The 27,158-nt window shown below is 40.9% G+C and overlaps 4 protein-coding genes across 4 annotated transcripts; all 4 read left to right on the forward strand.

Annotated features, from left to right (window-relative positions):
* The first annotated feature begins 552 nt into the window (after positions 1-552).
* Positions 553-3,415, forward strand: LOC121612104 (odorant receptor 131-2-like). The gene is made up of 2 exons (XM_041944861.1): positions 553-708; positions 2,594-3,415. The coding sequence occupies exons 1-2, from the start codon at positions 553-555 to the stop codon at positions 3,413-3,415; spliced, it is 978 nt and encodes a 325-aa protein (XP_041800795.1).
* Positions 3,416-5,286: 1,871 nt separating this feature from the next.
* On the forward strand, positions 5,287-6,873 carry LOC121612116 (odorant receptor 131-2-like). Its single transcript, XM_041944867.1, has 2 exons — positions 5,287-5,403; positions 6,058-6,873. Exons 1-2 carry the CDS (start codon positions 5,287-5,289, stop codon positions 6,871-6,873), a joined length of 933 nt encoding a protein of 310 aa, XP_041800801.1.
* A 2,889-nt stretch (positions 6,874-9,762) lies between these two features.
* On the forward strand, positions 9,763-13,676 carry LOC121612132 (odorant receptor 131-2-like). The gene is made up of 4 exons (XM_041944868.1): positions 9,763-9,863; positions 10,283-10,421; positions 11,105-11,530; positions 13,428-13,676. Exons 1-4 carry the CDS (start codon positions 9,799-9,801, stop codon positions 13,674-13,676), a joined length of 879 nt encoding a protein of 292 aa, XP_041800802.1. The 5' UTR covers positions 9,763-9,798.
* A 2,899-nt stretch (positions 13,677-16,575) lies between these two features.
* Positions 16,576-26,198, forward strand: LOC121612180 (odorant receptor 131-2-like). The gene is made up of 5 exons (XM_041944896.1): positions 16,576-16,721; positions 17,143-17,283; positions 22,264-22,528; positions 22,693-23,078; positions 26,030-26,198. Exons 1-5 carry the CDS (start codon positions 16,576-16,578, stop codon positions 26,196-26,198), a joined length of 1,107 nt encoding a protein of 368 aa, XP_041800830.1.
* The last annotated feature ends 960 nt before the right edge of the window (positions 26,199-27,158 follow it).

Genomic DNA, 27,158 nt, shown 5'->3' on the forward strand with positions numbered 1-27,158 from the left:
TATGGACTGCAAACTACTGTGTTCTTTGTTTATCTTTATCTTGTATGTCCTATTAGTATGTGTCATACCTATTATGTATCATGTCCTGTTTCTGAGATTTAGATTAATTATCAACAGATATTCCTGAATGGCTGCTTCTGTCACTCTAGAAACAAAGCATATTTTCTGTTGTATTCTGTAATATACAGGACAAGTGGCCAGTTAGCTTCCTAAAGCAGTAGTGGTTCCCCTTAAAGGGATTATGCTCAATTGTTACCTCAGACAAAGGAAACACTGGATCCAGCTGCACTGTCTCCACTGAACTACCTTAAAAAGTTTCAGAATAAGTTGAACAGTTTGGGATGTAGCCAGAACATAGTCGACAAAGATGCAGGAAATTGTTTTTTTAAGAGAAATAACAGAAATATTATTGTTAAAAATGCCTAAAAAATTCCTTTTCCTTATTTCTGAATCTTTTATAGTCATAATTCTTTTTGAACTTGAGACTTTGGAGGGCACACATTAATCTAGAAAATAATCTTCTTATTTCAGACAGGATTTATTCATTCAGGCATGAATTATTCATCTGTAAATGGCACTTCAACTGTAACTGGGAATCAGCGGGACACCTTCACCACAGCTGTGACCAAGAATGTGATCGTCACAGCCCTCTGCATCTCCATTAACTACATCAATGGTACTCTGGTCCACACATTCAGAAAGCACCAGGTCTGTTTTTACAGTTTATATGTGCAAGTTGAAAATGGGAATTAGGACTCTGCAGAAGAATTTAAACATGCTAAATGTCCGTCTTAACTTTAAACAAACAGGTGTTAGATTTTGAGATTGATGTTCATTGTTTCGCAGCTTTAATCAGCTAAAAATAAACATTAGAAAACAGATAAGATATACAGGACTAAAAGATGCACTGTGTCCTATCTAAATATTTAGGATAATATCAGGTTAAAAAAGAAGCAATGATTTTATCAACCTGAAACAAAGGATTACTATAAAAGCAATTAAGACTAAATGATACTCCACACTGAAAACACATGTGTGTGTGTGCTTAAGTAAAAGTTGTGATATCACAGTGTGGAAATACTGTTACATGCAAAAGTCTGTTGAGAACAGGAATAAAACAGAATGTGATAACTTACTGATCCTTTTTGACATCTACTCAACTGAAAACAGCACAAAGTCAATGTATTTAATGTTTGAGCTCATCAGCTTCATTGATTTTTGTAAATATCTGCTTATTCTGAATCTGATGCAGCAACACGTTTCAAACCAGTTGTGACAGGAGCAACAAAAGACTGAGAAAGATGTGGAACGCTCCAAAAACACCTGTTTGGATCATTCCACAGGTAAACAGGCTGATTGGTAACAGGTGATAGGATCATGATTGAAAGGCTCAGTGGTTCACAGCGAGGATGGAGCGAGGTTCAACACTTTGTGAACACATGATTGGATAAAGAGATTAATACCTGGACTCAGGAAGAACGTTGTAGGTTGTTGCAAAATATACCTCAAGTGCCAGAAGTAAAAATTCTCACTGTACAGACTGACCCATTTTAAAATAATATACATTGAATTGCTGACTGATGATTACTGATGCATTAATGTGTTCATTACTTTAATGTTGCAGCTGATAGTGGTGGACCTCATTTTACTTAATTTGTATACTGCTGAATGTTTTACTACATTATAATACATACTAATTTCTGAGTTTATTATATGTTGTACTAAAAATCTCAATCTGGTAACTATGTCGAAAGTAGTGGAGCAAAATGTACAATAATGTCAGTACTCAAGTTCAGTACAAGTAACTCAAAACTCAACTGAACTATAGCACTTCTGTAAATGTACCGAGTGTCATTCCACCACTGTACCATGACAATATTAATCTGATTTGGGTCCTTGCTTCTACTGTTTATTCATTCTCTATTTTTATGCATAATTCAGTCACATGCATGGAATATCTTGTGCAATATAACATTTTTTTCTTTACATACTAAACCTATAGCGACATTTATTTCTACTGTGGAATAGGACAAAAAAATGTACTTAATTTTTCCATGCCTTACCCGTGCAGCAATTCAAAAAATTTGGCAATATTATTTTTTTATAGTCCTTTTATATAAAATACAGATATATAGTCGATTTTTAGTTTGTATTTTTTATTCTCTTCTATGGTTCCTTTATTATTCCTGCTACTATTGCTTGCTGTCTGTAACACTCTAATTTCCCCTGCAGGGGATTAATAAAGTTATATCCTTTTTCATATTCAGTGTAAATATGTCTTTAAATCTGTTACTGTCTTGCTCATCAGAGGCGGTACTTTTATTTACAGAAAACATCTAAAGGGAAGGTAGCTTTTATTAATTTGCTATAATCATGAGTGAGTAGTTCAGTTACGACGTTGTGAGTTAATTATAGCAGTCTCCATGCTCTGCTTTGGCTGTCATGTGATGGCCTTTGTTGCTCTTTGACTGGAACAGAAGCAACAACGTGAAAAGAAAGTTAAAGAAATGGAGAAAGCAATTAAAGTTATAATCAACTAAATCATGTCCAATACTAACACAACTCTATTAATATGACTTTTCTCCTCCTTTAGATCTTCAGATCAAACCCTCGTTACATTCTGTTCATCCACCTGGTGATAAATGACATGATGCAGCTGCTCCTGACAACACTTCTCCACATCATCAGCTACGCCCTTCACACAATCAATGTATCTGTCTGCCTCATCCTGCTCATCATCACCATCCTCACCACCCTAAACACCCCACTGAATCTGGCTGGCATGGCAGTCGAGTGCTACATCGCCATCTGCATCCCCCTCCGTCACGGGCAGATGTGTACCGTCAAGAGAACCTATATCCTGATTGGCTTGATCTGGGTTGCGAACGCGTTCTCTACCCTCCCAGATCTCTTCATCCTCCTGGCCACAGAGCCGCTGCAGTTTTTTCACTCCAACTTGTTTTGTGCCAGAGATTACGTGTTCAGAAGCACTTACAGCCTGAAGAAGAGGAACGCTTCACACATTGTTTGTTTGGCCCTGGTCTGGCTCACACTCTGCTACACTTACTTCAGGATTATGTTCATTGCCAAGGAAGCAACTGCAGACATTAAGAAAGCCAGAAACACTATTCTCCTCCACGGTTTCCAGTTACTCTTATGTATGCTTACCTACGTTAGACACTTGTTTGAACAAGGTCTCCTCTACTTACTGCCCAAGCAGCACCTGGCAGTACGCTTTGCATCCTACATCATTGTCCAGATCCTGCCACGGTTCGTTAGTCCAATTGTCTACGGACTGCGAGACCAGGTCTTCAGGAGGTATGTGAGAAGGTACCTGCTTTGTAAAGTGAGCATAGGAAACCACCCAGAAACTGCCACCATGTCAAATATGAAGCCGTCTATGAAACCGCACTGAGAGCTTCTCAGTTTCCAACCACATTCTAGCAAACACTGCATGTACATCACGTAACATCTGCAGACCAAAAAAATAAATGATCTCTACAGTGTGTAAAGTGTTGTTGTGCTTAAAATTATTGTGATTTTGTTTTTCCATTTTGTTTATGTTGCAGTCATTATGGTATTTAAAATACAAGGGTAGAACGAGAACTACAAATTAATTCTGATAAATATTATGGCTCAAATTGTAAGGTAATATTTTCTCATTTTTCATCTTAAAGTGTCACAGATCACAAAAACTTAAAAGATTTGAAATTCTGTATGAAATATTTTGCATGTTGTAACAAAATCTACTGTAAACAGAGGCTGGTTCATTGCAATTGTATGACAAGCTATGCAACTACTTCAAGTAACCACATCAATTATTCAAAGAAAACACTAAACAATGCTTTGACCTCACTGTCATCACAACCTTCATGTCCTTCGTCACTCACATAAACACTGAGGAGGAAGATGACAAGTGTATATAAAAGGCTCCTCCGTCAGCTGCCTGCCTCCCGTGTGTCTGACCTGGACTCAGGTAGGTGGAACAGGACGGAGATGGTGATGAGGTTGCTCTGGACTCAAGTCTTTAATTTTTAATTCTTTGTCAAGAAATATCACAAACTGATTTTGTTTTCATACTGGCAGTTATTCCATCCAAATGTTTACATTTTAAATAAAGGATTAAATAATTAAAATTCAACATTTACATTGGTAAAATGTGACCGAGACTCTTTTAGATTTATATTATTATCTATTATATATATTTAACATTATTATATTGGGATTTTAGTAGATGTGCTTACATTTGGCTGCTAGAGCACCTGTATTTGTGTTTGCAGTACTTTTAAGTAAATCTCAGTTTCTAATACCAGTTTTACGCACTGTGTAACTTAGAGCAGAACACAGATGTTTACAAAAGTTAGATGGGTTTAATATGCTGCTAAAGAATGCTATGATGTACAGACTTCAAGGTCTTCGTACACCAGTCTCTGTTAATACAAAAGAAACATCAACAGTGATACATGTTTAAACGTTATGTATGTTCGATTAGGTAGTGAGGGACAAAAACAGGCTGAAGGTAAAACAGGATTAATGCATCTGTAGAATATACACATATAATAATAATAATGTTGCTTCAGATTCTCTGTACTGTATACTCTGTCTCTCTCTGTCTCTCTCTCTCAGGTCTTAGTGGAGTATGAGCTCAGCAGTGGGTCCTGCACGCAACATGACTTTTCCTCATCAGGTCTGATGAAGAAACGATTTTGAAATTAATGTTTACATCAATGAAAAAGTAGAACTTTTTGATTTGCTTGTCCTCTTATGTGTTATGCTGTTATATTTGGTGTAAATGTCTTTGCAGCTATCTTCTCCCGCCAGCTTTCTGCTGAGTAAATGCAGCACATGCACATAGCTTTAGTACTAATAAAAACTAAAACAAAAAATCTCAAATGAAGTATTTTTTTTTATTATAAATTATGAAAATAATGATCAGTCGTTATTTGCTCAAGAATGAAAACGTCTTTCTCAACTGATTCATGCAGTTTAAGGACAATCATGACATCCCTCCCAGCCCTGACTGCAGTCAGATCAAATTCACACAAGTGTTTGTCGATGAACTTGAGCTGATGTATGAATTGATGTGGGCCTTGTGGTGAGAGTGAAGAGATAGTGGACACAACATAAGCCAACTATTATACCTGATTCTACCTTTTCAAGTGTACATTTCGAACAAGGTCACAGCTGACAGAAACACAGTGATGGATGAGGATGATGAGGATTCACTGAATGTGAAAGTCATTTCTATTTCGTTCTCTTTGGCTCCCTCTGTTGCTGCATCAGTTCATGCTCGTCAGAGACACCTTCACCACAGCAGTTGTGAAGAACCTGATTGTGGTTCTGGTCTGGCTCGTCCTCAGTTACATCAATGGCACCTTGGTTGCCACCTTTTTTAGACACCAGGTACACATACACACACACTCACTTTTCATTTTATATATTCTTGGATTGTTAGTTGAACAAATTAAGTTCAAGGAGTCATCAGACTGAGAAAAAGGGACAGAGATGTTTCACGATTTTCTGATGCTTTACAACCAAAAAAATTATTGGATGTATTATTTAATTAGTTGCAGGCCTTCAACATGCAGCCAGGTGTCCCAGCAGATACACCTGCAAGCTGTTTTGACTGTTAGACAAAATAAATGCCTATATCACCTGCACTCGTTGGACTGGAAATAGTAACAAGCATTTTTCCCCATTTTCTAAAATGTTATGGACCATTAATTGATTAATCAAGAAAATCACAGTCAGATTAACTGTTAATGACAATAATTGCTTGTTAAGTTTTATTTCATCAAATATTTGTTCATATTTCACAAGATTCTGACGATTCTGTCTTCTTCCTACTTAACAACACACCATGCTAATCAACACTAGAGATTATAGTACAATTAATGATTCACTTTCAACATGTTTAACACTCCAGACTGTTTCATGTTCTCTCTCTCTCTCCTCCACCACTCAGCTTCTTTTCCTCTTTCTTTCTTCAACCACCTCAAACCATGAGCTGATGTTGTAACTAACTGCTCACTACATGTTTCGCTCCTTCTCTTCCAGACTTTTTACGAAGACCCTCGTTACATCCTCTTCATCCACATGGTGATCAATGACGCCATCCAACTGACTGTCACCATCACACTTTTTGTCCTAAGCTACATCTTCTACAAGATCAATGTGTCTCTCTGCTGCTTCTTTGTCCTCGTGGCGGTCTTCACCACCAGAAACACCCCGGTCAACTTAGCTTGCATGGCCATTGAGCGCTACATTGCCATTTGTAAGCCTTTACACCACCCCCAAATCTGCACAGTGAGGAGGACTCACACTGTCATCGGGTTGATTTGGTTTATATGTGTGGCTCCAGATATTACAGATCTATTTGTGACTCTAGCAAAGGAGTCCCACAGCTTCTTCCATGAGTCTGTGTTCTGCCTGCGCCAGAATGTGTTTAAAGACCCGATCCTGACACACAAAAGACAAGTCTTTGATATAATCTACTTCTCCTGTGTGTTTCTGACTCTGGTCTTCACCTATCTGAGGATCCTGTTTGCAGCTCGGGCCCTCTCCACAGAGAAGACGTCAGCCCAGAGAGCCAGAAACACCATCCTGCTCCACGGGGCCCAGCTGGCCATGTGCATGCTATCCTACATCTCCCCGAGTGTGGGGATCATTCTGCATCTAATCTTCCCCAGCCGAATCCTAGAAATCAGATTTGCAAACTACCTAATTGTCTACATCCTGCCTCGGTTCCTGAGCCCAGTAATCTACGGTGTCAGAGACAAAAAGTTCAGGAAGTACCTCAAGATGCACCATCTCAGCAACAGTTGCAGGGCCAAACTGCCGACAGTGGCCCCCCTGGACAAAAATGACATGTAAGACATTACATGCAAGAGGCAGTGGTGGCCTAAAGGCTAGACAAGCAGTTCAATCCCCAGACCGGCAAGATAAATGTGATCAGGGCGCGTACAAAAAAGAGGACTCCTCTGGATAAACAAAGCTTAAAAAAGAAGGTTTAAATAAAGCTCTTCACTCCTTGATGAAGCAAACCTTTTGATTTTTAATGTTAAATGCAGAATGTAAAGTGAGCCGTCAGCCGAAACAGAGCGCAACACACAAAATCATGTTATTTCATCTAACTGAGTCTGTAGATGACAGAAATTAAACTGTAAGATTTGCACTCAACAGATTTTTTTGTGTGTGACCATGATTGTGAGCAGGACTTGCTACAGACCATAAATCAGCCTGTCAGTGCTCTCTGGTGGACAAACTATGTAACAGTGACACATTTTTGGACTTCAATTTTTTGTTACGAATTGACGGACAATTAATTCCAATATATCTGCGATTGGGGATGCACTGATGCAATGCTGATAACGGATATCAGTCCCGTATTGACTCAGTTAGCTGGATCAGGTATCGAGACAATGGGGTCGAACTGCTCAGTTCAATTCTAAGTTTACAACTACGAGTCTATTTCCACTAAATGTTTCCATGAATTTAGATTCCTGTTTATTTTGGATGTTTTGCTTTTGTTGCTTTTTTTGTTATTCACACATCTTGTGTGAATTGTGATTTGATTTATTAACTTTCCTTGCTATAATTTGTGACTGTGATTTGATTTTTTTTTCCTTTTTGTTCTCATTTGATGCATTCGTATTGTTTTATACTGGAATTTTAATTCCAAACCTAACTGATTGTTGCTTGTTAAATGTTTACATTTTGAATGAAATCCTGTTAATTTTGAAGATTTTTTTTACCAAGTTACTGGTGCATGATTATTTATTATTTTAAGAATAACAATTCAGTTCATTTCTAACTATGTTTCAGTGAAGCCTGTTGTTGTTTTACACATAAAAGAATAATCCCAGTCTCTTCCACACTCTTCCCACAAAAAAGAGGATTGGTGCATCCCTATCTGCAATCAGTCAAGCCGATATGACGACTAGCCGATATGTCGACTTGACTGATTTATCGCTTTGCTGTAGTTGTGGTACTTTGTAATAATTGTCAATACGATGCCTGGAATCTAAATCCAGTGTGTGAGACCACAGATATCATACAGTGTGGCTCTGGAAGCAGCATACACTGTCTATCAGTCAATCACTGGAGGTTAACTTGGTTCAGCAAAACTATTAAATGCATATTAATAAATTATCAACTGTAAAATAATCTCCCAATCTATGTCATTTACTACAGGACACACAAGAGACATTATAATGTAAATACATCATGCTTAAACAAATGTGTTTATTTTGTTGTTGTATTTGTAATTGTGGATTAGATTTCCGGTCTTTTTTATGTGGTGGAGTGCGCCCATCTACCCCCTCACAGCAGTTGGATATTTTAACTAACTTCATGTACATGACTGAAACTCAATTTCTAGACAAATCAGAACTGTTAGATTTCATAAATACAATTTGAAATTAAAATCAAATTCTGAGTGAACCTAACAATCATGGCATGTTGGCCGTTTGTCAAACTCAAACACAAAACAAATCCTTAAACTAATGTTCATATAAATGAACGTGTCATTCTACTGCTTATCCTCCTCACTGCCTGGACGCAAATTCACCTAAAGCTTATTACAAGGATCCACCACATAACCTGTGACATCATGACCCTCACCCTATCCCTATGGTAACCTGATCAATATAAACAAACCCCCATACAAATCCTTATATATGAGACAACAGGCAGCTGAGGGAGGTCGCTGACACTGTCAGTGACTGAAAAGGTGAGCAGGGTGTCTGTCGTCAGTTTACTGTCTGTCATTATTGTTTCAGGATTATTACTGCGGCAGTTTTCACGGCTTTAGGACACAGCTGATACGGATGATAAAATTAAAATCCACATGTTTCTTTCCTCTGTGTTAATGAAATTTGTTTTTTGAATGGTTCTATGTTGGACACTTGTCTAAAGTTTTCTGAATGTGTGAATATGATTTAGATTTGAGTGTAGAATTTATGAGTCTGATGCCTGAACACTCAAATTATGTCAATATAATGTCAAACAATAAGATTTTTTTTTTCTCGTCTAACGCAGTTGTCATTTTCATTACAGACTACAAAGTGAATATTCATGAGCCGCTGAATAAAGTAAGTCTTAAAGTTTGTATAAGATAGATAGATAGATATACTTTATTCATCCCAAGCTGGGAAATTGCAGTAAGATTAATAAGTATTAACATATATTTGTACTGTAAAACAGTTGTGTAAAAGAAATTGTATTACAGTATTTCCAACAGTGTGTGTATATATATATATATATATATATTTTTTTTTTTTTTTTTTACAATAATTAATCATACATATCATTGGCCGCAGGTGTGTACAGGTTAGGATGTGTAGATTTTTATTATGCAATGCTTCAATATAGCTCTATTGTAATTGCGCAATAAAATAGTGAGTTTTAGGTTTTCATGCATTTTATGTACTCATCAATGTTCCTTATACTGCATATCTTTGGGTCTCTTGCTAAGGATATGAGTTGTTGTTTATGTACAGCGTAAATCTATGTTCTAGTCAGAAAATTACAGAAAAATCCAACTATCCAATCCAAACTAGATGGAGAATGCATCCCTAAAGTAATACATGAATAAAATTGCTCAGATTTGAAAAAGAAATCTGACTTCATCTGTGTGTTCCTTCAGGCTGAGGTAAGAAAATGTTGGAGATGGACAACTCCACCTCCTCCAGTCACCTGGACCTGCTGACAAGTAATACCAGCTCTACACTGACAGGGGGTGCTGTGGCAGTGTATAAAGACAGCTTCTCTAATGCTCTCACCAAGAACATCGTGGCCATGCTGGTGTGGCTGGCCCTCAGTATCATCAACAGCAGCATGGTGCACACCTTCCTACGGCACAGGTAGACAAAGCCACTGTAACACACAAGGAAACATGTTTGTACTGCACTCACTGTGCTGCTGTTCCTGAATGAACATTTTGATTTATGCATAACTCAGTGTTGTATTTATTCTGGCAACGGTCTCTCTGTGGGAACAAAAACTTTTCCTATTTGTTCAAATATCTGTGACACACCCAGGTGAGTTGAGCTCATCATGTAATTTCCAAAAAATACCACCGAGTTCCACCTTCTGAGGATTTGTGGCATGATAGTAAACTGACAGTGTTTGGCTTTACACGCCAAACAATAAATCAATTAATCGAGAAAGTAAGCCGATTAATTTAGAATTAGAATAATCATTAGCTGCCACGCCACTTTAATCACATAGCACTCACACTCACACAGTCCTTCTCAGCTCCTGTTTATCCTTTGACCCCCAGTCTCTTCTATGAGAACCCCCGCTACATCATGTTCATCTACATGGTGATCAACGATGCTCTGCAGCTCAGCCTGGTGACAGCTCTCTACGTGGTCAGCTACATCTTCAGGAAGATCCACGCCTCTGTGTGCTGCTTTCTGGTAAGTCATTACCTCATCGACTTCATGCCCACTGGGTTCTGTTAAACTGCTTTCAACCATTTTCATGTCAGGTATTAACAGGAGCCGCATTTCAGTATTTTGAAAAAGCTGATTCTGTGAAATTTATTAACACAGACACAGACTAAAAAGTTTAAATTATAGGACATCAAGACGAGAGGAGCAAGTGGAATAGTAACTTCCTATTTTCCAACCTGGACTGTGATGTGTGACTTCTTTCTACAAAGCATCCGACACTCCGAACAGAGAAAATAACTGTGTAAAGATACGACTGTCAGGGGAAAGGCTCCTTCAGGGCCTTGAATCCAGCTCAGACACTACAACAACGAGGGAGACAAATATCTGACCCCCAATAATAAAAAGTGAAATTGTACATCTCAAACTCAAAAAGTTTGAAATTTAAAACTGAATTCAATCATTTTCAAATGAACTGTTTTACGCAGTGTTTCTGAGCCCATGTGGTAATATCTTTCATACAATCACATGTTCACAAAGCAGAATTTGTAATGAATCAACTTTTAAAACTTGTTGCTCACAGATACTCAGCTCTCACAACCAAAGCCAGTGTTCCATTCCAAGAGAAACAGCCAGGATCTTCATCTTTGCTTCTCCTCTTCTCTCATCATCTGACTACCACACCACCACCACCATTGTGTTTCCCTCAGATCATGACAGCAGTCCTCACCACCCGCTCCACCCCTCTCATCCTGGCCGGCATGGCGGTGGAGCGCTACATCTCTATCTGCTTCCCGTTACACTACAGCCAGATGTGCACCATCCCTCGCACCCTCCTCCTCATCTGCGTCATCCTCATCCTAACCGTCACCCCGCCCATCTCTGACCTCATCATCACCATCATCAACGAGCCTATAAGTTTCTTCCACTCCACCATTTTTTGCGACCACCCGCTTCTCTTTCGCCACCAGTCCATCTACTACAAGAACTGTGTGTTTGATGGGGTGTACCTGTCTTTTGTGGCTCTGACGCTGCTCTACACATACTGTAAGATCATGCTGACAGCACAAGCAGCCTCAGCAGGCCTGGCCTCGGTGAGGAGAGCGAGGAACACTGTGCTGCTTCATGGCGTGCAGGTGGGTGTTTCTACGCAGAAATCAATTCCAACACGTCCTTCTGTGCAAATGTGCCACGAATTACATCAATGATTGGTGAGCTACGACGCAGTGGCACAGAACCAGTAACTACAAGACTAACACCACACCTAAAGGGAATGCAGCCATTATTTATGTTACAAGTGTTGTTTGTGTAAGTCGAAATGTTCACCGTGAGAAAGGCACAGTGACAAAAGGTCGATGTCAAGATGTTGTGAAGTGAAATTACACCAGTGCTTCTTAATTATGTTCTGTTACGCCCCCCCCCCCCAGAAGAAGGAAATATTTCACCCCCCCCACACACACACACACACACACTCTCTGCTGCGACTATAAATAGTATCATTTGTCTATAAAATTGTTATAAGTACACCTTTGCATAACATTGTATCCTTATTAATTTTAAAGAAAACAAAAAAGAAAGAAATATAGATCAAGTTATGACAAAGAATAACTTCATTAACATTGTTTTTTAGTCTGTAACAGAAAAGTGGTTTAAAGTGCATCAATTTTGCTTGAAATTAAAACAAAAATTAAATCTGAGCTCAAAAATTCAGGACAAGACTTTTCCTCGGAGTAGATAACATCATTGGACAGAGGGATAGTTTTTATTTTGCAGCACTTGCATCATCCAGCATGACAGAGACCATGTCTAATGCTACAGGCGGTACCAGCTCCTCTGCTATGGTGTGGGGTTTCTTGCACTGAGCAGTTTGGTACGCCTCTTTATATGATGCTCACAGCGCTCGCTGGTTTACTGAAGTAGCATTCACAAACCGGGATGACTGCTGGTAATATTCGGCACGTTTTCGCTGAAGAAAAAGAGGTTTATCAGCATGATTAGGGTGTAACGTCTTTAAGTGAGGCCTTAATTTATTTGGCTTCATGCTGTCCGCGGCCAACGTTTATAGATACAAAACACACACCGGTCTTTCCTCGTCTCCCACCGTCATCACAGTGAAGCCAAGCGCTAAATACGCTTCGTCATATCGCCTCGTCTTAGCTTTATGGTGACATTCGTGTCTCTCATTATCTCCGTCTCTCTCCGCCTTTCTTTTCATCCCTGTTAAAATGTTTCCATGGTGTCTCTCTCTGTTCCCTGCACTTCGTACCTCCCGCTGTGCGTTTGTCCGTGAAAAACAAAAACCAACCGTACACAATAGAGCTAATACTCCTTGCGCACACTCTGACAATGAGCGCGCCACTGCCACCTCCTACAGTGGATGTGCAATTACACTTTATTTTTGTACAAAAAAGCATGTTACCCGAGGTCACACGCGACCCCCCTGGCATCGCACCGCGCCCCCCCCCCCCCCCCCGGGGGCGCGCCCCACTCTTTGAGAAGCACTGAATTACACCAAGAGGGTTTTGGAACAAAATGAAACCATTGCTTTTATGCCTTTTTACACAAAAGTCTTTGATAAATTCCAAGGTTTGGGTTTCACACAAAACAAAGGTAAAATAGTAAATCCTTACATTTGAATAGAGAATGTTTCATTCAGCTTCACCACAACAAGTGATCAAATCTTCTGACGGATTGTTTCACTCTTAGATTCAAAAGCTGTTTTATTGGCTTGATTGGAGTACAGAAATTTTGGCCTTTTAATCAAACGTCATATGATTAAGGATGGGTAGACTGACAGTTCCATCGTTCAGTTCAATACTTTGATGCCCTAATGTTACTCAGTTTGAATAAAAGCTGCTTCTTGGCTTGCTTGGATGCAGGTTTTCATACACATACCAAATGCTGCACTGAAACATTATACTTGTACAAGCTGAAAGACCTTCGTGACCTGAGCCTCATTCAAGTTCAGTTTGTTGTAAGTGTTGGATATTCCATCATCATAACTATTCAGGTTTATCTGTCCTTCTGTTCCAGCTGCTGCTGTGCATGCTTGCCTTTGTGGTTCCGTCCCTTCAGGCCGCTCTCATCTCCCTCTTCCCTCGCTTCAGTCTGGAGATTCGTTACATCTTCTTCCTGGTTGTCTACATCATCCCTCGTTTCATGAGCCCTGTCATCTACGGTTTTCGGGATGAGCATTTCAGGAAGTACTGGACTCGGTACCTTGCTTGTCGAAGCCAACGTGTCATCAGGATCAAACCGCTGTTACTGAAAGTGAACCTGTAGGTCAAATAACCACAATGGCTACCCAAAAGTCCACCTGAGTGCCTGCCAGTGTGGTTTACAGTCACTGCCGTCTGACTGATGAATCCAAGGTGACAAGCGTCAACGTTTTGTCAGAATAAAACTTTCTATCGCTGTTTACACAAAGTCAGCTCTGACAAACTTTTATGCTGAAATAATCTCAACCAGATCAGAAGAGCAAGACACACAGATTGATGAATGGAGGTTTGTCAAAATTGTTTGTAAAGCACCTTCAACAAAGCATGATGGGAACTGTGATCTTATCATCTTGCTAAGCTAAGCCTTCACATAAGGGTCATTACATACTCCAAACTTGGTTCAGGCCCAGTATGAAGTTTCATACCACTAACAGTACACAGAGAAACCAGTTTAATCAAGGAACCAACGTATTTAAAGGCAGCAACCGTGTTTTAGGTACATTCCCCTCCCTGCAACATGAGATCGTATCTGGACATTACACAGCAGTAGGTACAACATATATAAAAGAGGAGTATTTGCCAGAAAACCAAATATAGGTTGTTCTGTTTTAACTACAACAAGACCAGTTGTTCTTTTAGAGATTCAGTTCCAGAAACCTTGACACGAACAGCACTCATCTCTTATTGATCTTCATAACAGAAATGCCAAGTAGATTGCCACGTTTGATGCAAAGTGAAGATTAGATTACTCGTGGACTATTGAAAATCTCTCTTTCATAGATAGAAACATCAGGCTGTCCAGTCTTCAAGGGCTGCAACTAGAAGTTATTTTTTATTTATAGATGAATCTGTCAATTATTTTCTTAATTAACTGATTAGTTGTTTTGTCTATAAACTGCCCATCACAGCGCAGGGCCCAAGGTGTCCTCACATGTCTTGATTGTCTGACCAACAGCATGGTCAGACAAAGCTAACTCATCAGTCACTCAACCCTTTCAGCTCTACAATATTCCATAAATTGACACAAATACTCATCGAGTAGCTGACCTTAGAAGCAAAGCAAAGGTGAAAAAGCTTGTGAAATCAAGAATCAGATTTTCTGCCTGAGCTACAAACAATCACATATCACACTGGGCCCAGCAGGTGGCTAAACCGCAAACTATGTCCAGTGAGAGTCCTGTCTCTGGTCTCTGTCCATGGTGCTGAGTGTCTGTGTGGAGACACAATGACACAGCTTCAGCAGGATTGAAATAAAGATAAAGAAGTCTCAGCACAGGAAAACGAGGCACATCAAACAGTGTAACACAGCTACAGAAACCACAGAAAATAATTTGCACACATGATTTGATTTGTCTGGCTTAACTTGACTTTTGCTGCCTTTTTTTTTACTTCTCTCCCTTTTTGAAAGTAAGCCAGTAGCCAACTGACTTCCACTTTCAGGGATATTTCTTGTTGCTGTGCCTCACAGTATGGCGTCATTATGTCAAAAAAGTCTGAATATTGCCATTATCAAGATTTTTTTAAATCATATTACAAATTACACCAATAGTACAATGAACGATATAATATGAACAACCTCAAATAAGGAACTAATCTTTTATGTTCATGACAACAATGAGCGTAGCTGCTCAGCTGCTAGTGTACCCTCATGATGGTTTAGAAGTTTATTTCAAAACCACCAAATCAAAATATACTAACACATTCAAATTTCAAAAACCACCTGTAGGGTAGTGAGAGCTTCGTAATGGCAACCAGGACGCTTTCTCTTCAGTATGAACATTTACTGATTAAAATGTTGCAGTATAACAATAAACAAAAGACATAGCGGCCATGTTGCATCTCATCAAACTTGTCTTCACACAACTATCCAAAAACAAGCAGGAAGAAAAAACACAGCTTACCCTGTTTCACTTCAAAATATAAGCATTTCCTGTCAAATCAATTCCAGCAAAAAATGAACTGCTACCATGAAATAGTGTTAAGAATACTTAACTGCGTAATTCTTACTGTCACTGCAAATGATAAATAGCAGGTTTTTAACTTAAAGTATATATTTTTTTATCTCTCTTTTAGCTGATTTTAAAGTAAACATTAATTCAACATAAAATCAATTATTTATATGTTTTTAACCAAACATTTCACAACACCACCCGTCCTTCATGCACTTTGATAGACTTCCATTGGCATGGAAATCTATAAAACTGCATCTCTTCCTGGTCCTCTCACTGCTGACAGAGTTGTCAGAGAAGACTGAGGAACAGCCCAGTATCTCAAAACAGACCAGACCAGTACGCCATTCAAGTAAGTTTGCAAGTAAGACTGCATTACAGTACTAGAAGAATGCTTTTTTAATCCTAGCTAAAATCTCATATTTTAAAACAGAAATAGGCATTTTCAAGGTTTACTGGTTGCTGTCTTTTTTCTGTGTGAAGAGAAATACGAGTGAAGCTGCTCTTCCTGACTTTTTCTTCATTTGCTTCAACTTAATGGTTTTTGTTTTTGATAAATCAGAGATAACTAGGGATAGGTTAGATAGGTTAGGGATAGGGAGAGATAATATTTCATCTCACTAATCATCAATAGGGTTTGGGTTTTCTTGTACTGTTTTAAGAAATCACAACTTTAGTTTCAATTAAATTGTGGGCTCTTCTATAAATTAGATCCTTCTTCATCCAGACTATCGTTGACAATGTTCTTAAAAATTCTCTGTCGCCTTTCTTCATTAGAAATGTTTCAGTGGTTGAATGAGAAATCTGATCTTTGTGAAACATTTCATGTGAGGATTTTATTTTTTTTTTATCTGAACTGTAGTCTTGATTCAATTGTATGACTAAACTGAGAATGGGTTTGACCCAACAATAACAGACACTAGCAGCTAAATTTTCCATTTCATTAATGAATTGTGTCTCTGACTGACTGAGCTGAGCTGTGGTTTCCCAGCATCAAGCAGGACGAGGTGTGACATGAACTCAACCACACGTCTGGACAGCTTCGGAGATGCCTTCTCAAAGAACTTCATCAGCTTTGCTGTCGGCTTCATCATCAACTGCATCAATGGAGCTTTTGTCTCTACCTACTTTAAGTACCAGGTCTTCCAGCGAGACCCCAGGTGATACATGGTACATGTGTGTTTTTTTGTGACTGATTTGGTAATTTTAATTCAACTGGGAGCTGAGTACAAGTTCAATATGATTTAATCTCATCAATCTCTCTCCTCTCTCCAATAATCCCTGATACTGAAAAGGCTGGGAAGCTGCGTTAAATATAAATTAAAAGGAATGTGATCATTTGCTAATACTTTTTCACATATACTCAACTGAAAACAGTACAAAGGCAACATATTTAATGTTTAACCTCGTCAGCTTCATTGATTTTTTTTTAAAGTTATGCTTATTCTGAATTTGATGCCAGCAACACATTTTTAGAATCAGGGTTGTATGAATTATTCTCCTTCTGCCTATTTTTCTCCTCCTGCCTTTTTCTGTCTCCTTGACTCCCCTTCCTGACCACTGCACTCGTCTCTCCTGCAGGTATGTGCTGTACATCCATTTGGTGATCAACGACATGATTATGCTGACAGTCTCTGTGGCACTGCAGATCATGACCTACACCATTCCCATGAACCTGGCTCACTGCTGCATCATGCTGCTCATCTCAGTTACCACCAACATGTAGGTGTGTGTTTGTGTTCAACACAAAGTGCTGACACAATTATTCTGCATATGTTCTGGATGTTTTCTTGGCTCTAGCATTTCCACTGCATACAGTACATGTTTATGTGTGTTCGTCTCTGAAGCCAGAATTTTCATTTGACAGGCTAGTGCAGGTTTTTAAAATATAATAAAATAAGCAGAACTTTGAATGAGGAAATGTGTGTACTGTACCGGCCAGAGAACTCGTTTTGAGGCTAGATGTGAATGAAAAGTTGATATCGTTGAGACGGATAAATTTAAAAGCATGCCAGCCATTAATCAGAGAGTTGTTAACTTACACTAAAAATAAACGTACAGTCTGTAGGGCCGTCTGATTTACACAATGCGGAAAACAGACAGAATCACAGAATTTGACAATAAAAATGGAATCAATTGTAAAACACGGAATATAGTACAAATTTGCCAAAAAGCAGATGCAATTCATTTTTAAAAATCAGCATTGTCCACTTCCATTTTCGGTGCTTTTCAATGCACAAAAGGTGAATGAACAGAAAAAAAAATGCTATGCGCAGAATTCAGGAAAAATGAAGACGTATTTCATAGTGTCCTATGTGTGACTTGTAGCAGAGCTGTACCGTTTGTGCCAGACTTCGTGGTCGTTTCATCTGACCTTCGGCCGTATGTCTTGGACACTCGGGTGAACAGGGGGGCTGAGCTGTCAACTGATCACCACCTGGTTTTGAGTTGGATCCGCTGGCAGAGGAGAAGCTGCACAGACTTGGCAGGCACAAAGGGGTAGTGAGGGTCTATTGGGAACGTTTGCCAGAACCCTCTGTCAGAGGGGTTTTCAACTCGCACCTCGGGGAGAGCTTTGAGCAGATCCCGAGGGAGGTCGGAGACACTGAGTACGAATGGACCATGTTCTCCACCTTCATTGTTGACGTTCGGGGCTGTGGCTGTCAGGGCTCTGGTGCCTGTCGTGGCTGCAATTCCCGAACCTGGTGGTCAACACCGGAAGGGATGCCGTCAAGCTAAAAAAGGAGTCCTATCGAGCGTGGTTGGTTCGTGGGACTCCTGAGGCAGCTGACAGGTACCGGCATGCAAAGCGTGCTGCAGCCCAGGCGGTTGTGGAAGCAAAAACTCGGGTATGAGAAAAGCTCGGGGAGGCCATGGAGGAAGATTATCGGTTGGTCACAAAGAGATTCTGGCAAACCGTCTGGCACCTCAGAAGCGGGAAGAAGTGCCCTGCCAATACTGTTTACAGTGGAGGAAGGGAGCTGTTGACTTCGACTGGGGATATTGGCGGTGGAAAGAATGCTTTGGGGTTCTCCTCAATACCATTGCCACGCCTTCCGTAGAGGAAGCAGGCGCTGGGAACCCAGAGGTTGGCTCATCAATCACTCCGAGGAGTAGTTTGGAAACTCCTTGGAGGCAAGGCAATGGGGGTGGATGAGATCCGCCCTGAGTACCTCAAGTCTCTGGACGTTCTGGGGCTGTCACGGCTGACACGCCTCTGCAACAGCTGGCAGCTGGGGACAGTGCCCCTGGACTGGCAGACCGGGGTGGTTGACTCCAAATACAGGGGGATCACACTCCTCAGCCTCCCTGGTAAAGTCTATTCCAGGGTACTGGAGAGGAGAATTCGGCCGATAGACGAACCCCGGATTCAGGAGGAACAATGCGGTTTTCGTCCTGGTCGTGGAACACTGGACCAGCTCTACACCCTCCGCAGGGTGCCCGAGGGTTTATGGGGGTTGCCCAACCAGTCCACATGTGTTTTTGGACTTGGAGAAGGCATTCAACCGTGTCCCTCATGGCATTCTGTGGGAGTTGCTTCGGGAGTATGGAGTCAGGGGCCCTTTACTACGGGCCTGTCCGGTCTCTGTATGACCAAAGCAGAAGCTTGGTTCGCATTGCCGGCAGTAAGTCAGACCTGTTCCCAGTGCATGTTGGACTCCGGCAGGGCTGCTCTTTGTCAGCGGTTCTGTTCCCTGTGGGTTGGAGGAGAGCTCCTGCCTCAAGTGGAGGAGTTCAAGTATCATGGGGACGTCTTCACGAGTGAGGGAAGGATCGAGCGTGAGATTGACAGGCAGATCGGTGCGGCGGCAGCAGGAATGCGGTCGTTGTACCACTCTGTCATGGTGAAGAAGGAGCTGAGCCAAAAAGCAAAGCTCTACGTTCCCACCCTCACCTATGGTCATGAACTTTGGGTCATGACCGAAAGAACGAGATCTCGGATACAAGTGGCCGAAATGACTTTCCTGCGCAGAATGGCGGGGCGCTCCCTGAGAGAAAAGGTGAGGAGCTCTGTCACTCGGGAGGAGCTCAGAGTAGAACCGCTGCTCCTCCGCGTCCAGAGGAGCCAGCTGAGGTGGCTCGGGCATCTTTATCGAAAGCCTCCTGAGTGTCATTGGATTTTAGACTCTTTGTCACATAACATTAACTATTTAAAAAGCTACTTTGGGCTTCAGAAATTTGTGGCAGGTATTTTTCACCTGTTTCTGATATTTCATAGAGCAAAAGACTAATTTGATTAAAAAATAAGCATCATATTACAGTTTTTCTCAGTCGCTTTGGTGCATTTCTCGAATCATCCTCGCCATTTGCAAAACAGTGAGTGCATTTGTCAAAACACTTCGTACAAATAGCAAAACACCATGGATGACCTGCAAAAGCCGGTCTCTTGCTCAAAATCCTTAGTTCATCTCTCAAAAGTAAATATCTGTGTCAATGAACGTGTCAGTGCCTCAGAATGGCAAGTCCTTGTTTCATTGTGTCCAGATAAGACAGTCAAATGGCTTAGTCATGTTGTCAATATCATAGTCGACTCTGGAGGGATGTTCTGATGTGAACTATGGCTGAAGTTTTGATGACAGTTATTGTAAATTGGAAGTTACACCTTCGTGTTTGTGGGAGATTGATCACAAGAGACTGGACAAGATTCACATTGACATTTTTACTGTTTCTACTGTACAGAAAGGAAAAGACAGCGCTGCATAGCACAATGAAAAAAACAAAAGTAGAAAATGTAAACACAGGACAATCTCCTCAGAAAACTGTACATGCAGTGCTGTAGGAATTACAGCGCAGTCTTCCTACACCTCCTGACGTTCCTCTCTGTTCGGCCACAAATTCTCATCCACATCACAACGAATATCTTCTCTCACGACGCAGCGTGGGACGAATCTTTTCGAGTGTCTTATCCAGCCTCTGCAGGCATCTGCCATGATGTTGTCACACGCTGCATCCACGGCAGCCAGAAGGGTCTTCTGTGTATGTGGCTGGCGATCGTAAACCTTCCATCTCCACGCTGAGAAAAATTCCTCAATGGGGTGAGGAACGGGGATTAGGGTGGAAGGAACTCCATCAGCATCCTGTTGTGGGTCGCAAACCACTGCCTGATGATGTTGGAGCGATGGAAACTGACGTTGTCCCAAATCATGTACTTTGGCAAGTCATCTCCAGTCTGACCCCTCTCTTGTTCAGGGATGAGATCCCTGTCGAGAGTGTCTATAAAGATGATATGACGCTCTTGTATGGCCCAATGATGGGATTATGCGTTTGCACAACATTCTCAGAGATAGCAGCACCCATGGTTATGTTCATGCTCCGCTGGCCTGGCACATCGATTGTAGCTCTGTGGCCGATGATATTTCGACCACGTCTTCTGCGTTTCGTCAGGTTGAAGCCAGCCTTATCCATGTATTTGAAGTTGTGCGGGGGTTCACTTGCTTTCAGCTCCATTATACACTACATCCAGAAGACACAATTGAGTTTTACGAATTGCATGCGTCTTCATTTTGGACAAGATGCAGTTGCATCAAATGTGTACAGCACATACTGCATCTCCTTTTCTACAGCCATAGCAAATGTGTAAAGCTCACACTTAGTGTACTGTATATCACTATACAATGTTGTATTGTGTACTGTTAGGTTCAGTTACTGCATGTTCATACATGTTTTACCTGTACATACTGGTAACACAGCTCCTTCACTCTATCACCATTTCTTTCAAATGGAACAGTGTACAGCTGCTTCATATTCATTTGGTTTCTCTTCAGCACCCTGTCAATGGTTGAGACAGTTTGGACGTTTCAAAGATGTTGTTGTCCTCTATAATGGCTCGACAATATGATGACAACTTGTTCAACCATTTTGCATGTAAAGACTTATGCAATGAACTCATGCCTAAATGTTGTGGGGGGTGAGACTATTCAACACACATTTTGATCAACATGACATAAGCAACTGATAATGTAGGAAACAGCAGAGAACTGTACAGAATAATTTGCATGGATGTACCAAAGCATTTGCAACTTGTTCAAAGAAATGAGAAACTGCTTTTTTGATGTGAACAAGTGACACAATGATGTGAAGATTGAACAAGTAGTTTTGAGAATTTCAATTCTGATCTGAGAAATGTACCAAAGCGACTGAGGAAAAACTGTAATAAACAATGCTAATGCTATTAATCATTCGTTGCAGGTCTGCATATCAGAATTAACTGATAGGGGTCCCTGATGGGAGCAGACATGAAATTCTGACACCTTGCCTGGAGAGCAACCAGCAGTCCAATGTTTGTTGTAAAATAGTATCATAACTTGATACAAATAAAAGTTTGGCCCCTCTTAAAGACTGGGTCCTGAGATAAGGGAATGTTTTGTGTTTTACATCGTGGTTTACTGGTGCATACTGAGAAATAAATGTGCACTTGACAGAAATTGAGGAGAGATTGCTTTTGGGCTTTTGGGTCCCCTCTGGTTTCGAGGCACTGGAATAGTCCCCCTCTCAGCCTTGGCTGTCATACATTAGTGTTTTGTGCGTGTTAAGAGTTCAAAAACTTTGAATAACAAACGACGACTGACAGGACCTGTCTGTTGCACCTTTCACCTTTATGTTGTGGTGAGCAGATGGGTAAACAGGTCAGGAACAAATACTGTACTGATACAAAACAGTTATTGTACAGTAAATCTGTGTGTTCTTACTGTCTTCATTGAGGAACAGCCCACTGAACCTGGCTGGCATGGCAGTCGAGCGTTATATCGCTGTTTGCCGACCTCTTCATCACGTCCGGATCTGTACTGTGCAGCGAGCCTACGCTCTCATTGCACTGATCTGGGGCATCTCCTTCATCCCCGCCATCACCGATGTCATCATCATCCTCGCCACCCAGCCCCTCTCAGTCTTCTCAAAGACCGTCATCTGTTACCCTGCTACCGTGTACAGCACTCAGTATCACAAGGCACAAAGCACAGTTGTCCAGGTGAAGTACTGATGGTTGTTTCATTGATTTTCTTGCTGATATCAGTCATTCCTGTGTACTGTGTATTTCATGGAGCAGCTTCTTACATTTTCATTTCATAGCTTAGTTTTATTATAGTCTTATTCTTACATTTAAGTGGCTTTTGTGTGGTCACTTCCACTCAGGTGCTTCTGTTTTCCTTCGTCTTCCTGACTTTGATCATCACCTACCTGAAGGTCCTCTGCACCGCCTGGACAGTGTCTGGTTCAAACCAGGCCTCGGCCAGAAACGCCTGCAACACCATCCTGCTGCACGGACTCCAGGTCCTCATCTGCATGTTGTCCTTGATGTCTCCCATAATCAACCTCATTTTAATTACCTCTTGGCCCCGTGACAGAACCAAGATCTTATTCACCACCTTCCTGTTTACCAATTTGCTTCCACGTCTGCTCAGTCCGCTCATCTACGGCGTCAGAGACAAGAAGTTCAGCAGCCACATGAGGCAGCACATCTGCTGTAAATGCTGCACCTCTGTAGAAAAGAGGGTGAACCTGATAGGACTCCAGAGCAGGTCCAAACAGATGTTACACTGAATTCCTTAAAAGACTACACTGTAAATTTGCATGTCTTCATTCATTATCTGCAAATACCGACCACACAAGCTGATTTTGGTGTGAACTGAGAGGATTGTTTGTGACAAGCCAGAATTGAAATTGTACATTTTCATAACTCATACAATGTAAACCAGCTTTTGCAATATGCTCTAAAATATGTGACTGTTTACTGTCAGTGTCCCAAGGGAAGCTCAGGGTGCATGAAGAAAGAAAACATGAAAAATTCAGTTGCTTTAGCCATTGTTCTGATTGAAGACCTGAATTTGTTAAGACTTTTACCTTTACATGATCCACATACGTGAACATATTCAGTTAATTTAAACACAAGATACTTGTGCTAAAAAAGAGGATTCATTCTCAGTGAATGAGCCCTAATTTGCCTCTATACATGCCAAAGAGCAGTGATTCCTAACACATCTCTGGGGGTCATCATGTGGATACTATTAAAGGAGCGCAGTCTAATACTGGCTACTGAGGGGGTTTGAACCCGAGTTAGACCTGGCTGACGCTCTCTGTACCTGTTGTACCTCCTGTAAACCATTCGTTGTGTCGAGTTAAAAAATGTCCATATACCGGTTCCTCTTATTGCAAAAAGTACTTTATTAATTCTACAGTGAAAAATACAGCGGCTTGATTTACCCGAGTCAAAAACACACATTCAAATTTCGTGGCACAGCGGCAAAGACAGCGGTCAAAAACGTGTTTGCCCTTTCGGGTCAAACCCTTTCTGAAATGTCCCCTTAAATAGCCATAGCACCACCCTGTGGTCAAATAAGCAATCTCACCATACCCCATTTGGCTCCTACAAATACCTCCCGTCAACGGTGTTTCACCTACTTAGTCCCAATGCACCTCCAGGAGGCTAGGCGGTGAACTCCGGCGTCCCAGAGTCGCCCCCCCTAGTGCCAGTTCACACTGCTCCTACACAATCCAAACAGCACTGCCACGTTCAACTGACCCAGGCCTGTTTAGGAGATGCTCCAGGTAGTAGCCAGTACCAATGCTACCATTTAGCTAATGCTAATGCTAACCGCTAAGAAGAACAGAAGAAGACCTTTGCCTTTACACGATCCACATACGTGAACATATTCAAAACATATTGTTAATCAATATGATGATTTATAAGTTCAAGTTTAAATAATAAATAATAACAACACATTTTTATCTGATTTTAAAACTATATCCCAGGTTTTTTTTTTGATAAATCTGAGAATTAAATTAATATTTAAGAACTTGCATGCTCACTATAAATGTTACAGGACAATGAATGGATCAGAACTTGAGGGAAGCGCAGCATGTTCCTCAGGTAATGTGCTACTCTCACCTGAGATTCTGGAACACAAATCAGAAGTTTCCTGCAGCTCATAAGATGCTGCTTCATGACAGAGACAAAACTTACAGCCTGACATTTCACTGTGACATCAGAGCTCACCTGAGAGTCTGCAGCTCACCTGCCTGTGTGTCTGCACTGGTCAAACTAGTGCTGAGAGGATTTTGCTGATAAAACGACACACGTCATTCACACACTAATCAGTTGGACAACCTGTGGCTAATTTACTGTATGTATAAAATCCATAATGAAATAAACCAGACAAAACTAACTTAACTCCTGATCCACTTGTAAAAAGTGCGTGAGTGGGGACGTCACTTCGGTCAACATCAGTGTACATCAATGGCAGTCATCCTTATAACCAAGTGGTTGTTGTTGCAACCACTGCCACAAAGGTCCCCAAACCATAACAACACAGAAAACAACATATTCTGTTGTTTAATTTGGAAGATTTCTTGGACCAATCACAAACAAGCAACAATGTAAAGCTGCAGTAATCAATGACTGAGTATAATATGAAAGGTGTTGCTTGTTGTGACAAACACAACTCTGCAGTGCCCCTTAGCTTTAGCCTTGCAGTCTATTTAAGATCACTCTTTTCATTTTCCAACCACACATTGACTTTGTGGTTCAGTCATCAGTGTTATTTCCAGATGCAACAGGAAAATGTTTTGAGAAAAAAAAATCCTCATAAACCCACCTGCTCAGCCCCAAATAGCAGACAAAGTTAAGCGTTGGAAGAAGAGTGAATCATGGACTTACATTTGCCAGGTTACACCACTCCAATCAACACTGCTGCCCACGAGTGCCTGCAAAAGAAAGATTAATGAAGGTTTAAGAATGGTTATCACCATCCATCCCAAGATACAGCGTAGATTTCAAAGAATATTTCAACATTTGGGAAAAATCCATTCACTTTGTAGCCTGGTTGACGTTTGCCCATCTTAGCATGAAGACTCAAAACAGAGGGAAACTGCTAGCGTAGCTCTGTGCAAAGTGAAAACATCGGACAACTAGTGCAGGTTTCAGATCAAGTCGCTGTACAAACTGGGAAAACCCATTGTGATGCCACGACTCCAGGCAGCTGCACACAGCCACTGTGCCTGCAGGCACATGAACAGTTCCTGTTTGTGCACAGATAAATCAAACAAGAGCCAACCTTTTAACTAGTCAAGTTTAGAGGTGCTGATTGGCATATTTTTCCCTTTTTAAACAGAGCTAGATGTTTCGGACTGCTTCTCATCTTTATCCTGAAGCTGGGCCACCTGGCACCAGCCTGCATACACACACACACAGTCAGCAAACACATAAAGTACCTGCATCAACACCCACAGCAGACTGGTATTATGTGTCTATACATGCTTACAGCTGCTTCTATTGCATTGGACTGTTGATACTGTATAGACCAAAAAGTACTGTGTTCTTTGTTTATCATTATCTTGTATGTCCTACAGCTGTGACCAGGAATGTTTAATCAGTTAAAAATAAATACAAGACAGACAGGAGTAAAAGATGCACTGTGCCTATTTTAAATATATAATATCAGGTCGCTCTCATCTCCCTCTTCCCCCGCTTCAGTCTGGAGATTCGTTACATCTTCTTCCTGGTCGTCTACATCATCCCTCGTTTCATGAGCCCTGTCATCTATCATCCATCGGTTTTCGGGATGAGCATTTCAGGAAGTACTGGACTCGGTACCTTGCTTGTCGAAGCCAACGTGTCATCAGGATCAAACCGCTGTTACTGAAAGTGAACCTGTAGGTGAAATAACCACAACGGCTACCCAAAAGTCCACCTGAGTGCCTGCCAGTGTGGTTTACAGTCACTGCCGTCTGACTGATGAATCCAAGGTGACAACCATTAACAGTTTTGTCAGAATAAAACTTCTATCGCTGTTTACACAAAGTCAGCTCTGACAAACTTTTATGCTGAAATAATCTCAACGGGATCGGAAGAGCAAGACACACAGATTGATGAATGGAGGTTTGTCAAATTTGTTTGTAAAGCACCTTCAACAAAGCATGATGGGAACTATGATCTTATCATCTTGCAGCTTAGCCTTCACATAACATTACATAGTCCAAACTTGGTTTCGGTCCAGTATGAAGTTTCATACCACTAACAATATGTTTATGGATGAATCTGTCAATTATTTTCTCAATTAACTGATTAGTTGTTTTGTCTATAAACTGCCCATCACAGCGCAGGGCCCAAGGTGTCCTCACATGTCTTGATTGTCTGACCAACAGCATGGTCAGACAAAGCTAACTCATCAGTCACTCAACCCTTTCAGCTCTACAATATTCCATAAATTGACACAAATACTCATCGAGTAGCTGACCTTAGAAGCAAAGCAAAGGTGAAAAAGCTTGTGAAATCAAGAATCAGATTTTCTGCCTGAGCTACAAACAATCACATATCACACTGGGCCCAGCAGGTGGCTAAACCGCAAACTATGTCCAGTGAGAGTCCTGTCTCTGGTCTCTGTCCATGGTGCTGAGTGTCTGTGTGGAGACACAATGACACAGCTTCAGCAGGATTGAAATAAAGATAAAGAAGTCTCAGCACAGGAAAACGAGGCACATCAAACAGTGTAACACAGCTACAGAAACCGCAGAAAATAATTTTCACACATGATTTGATTTGTCTGGCTTAACTTGACTTTTGCTGCCTTTTTTTTACTTCTCTCCCTTTTTGAAAGTAAGCC

Source organism: Chelmon rostratus, chromosome 2 (genome assembly GCF_017976325.1).
Source record: "Chelmon rostratus isolate fCheRos1 chromosome 2, fCheRos1.pri, whole genome shotgun sequence".
Classification (NCBI taxonomy): domain Eukaryota; kingdom Metazoa; phylum Chordata; class Actinopteri; order Chaetodontiformes; family Chaetodontidae; genus Chelmon; species Chelmon rostratus.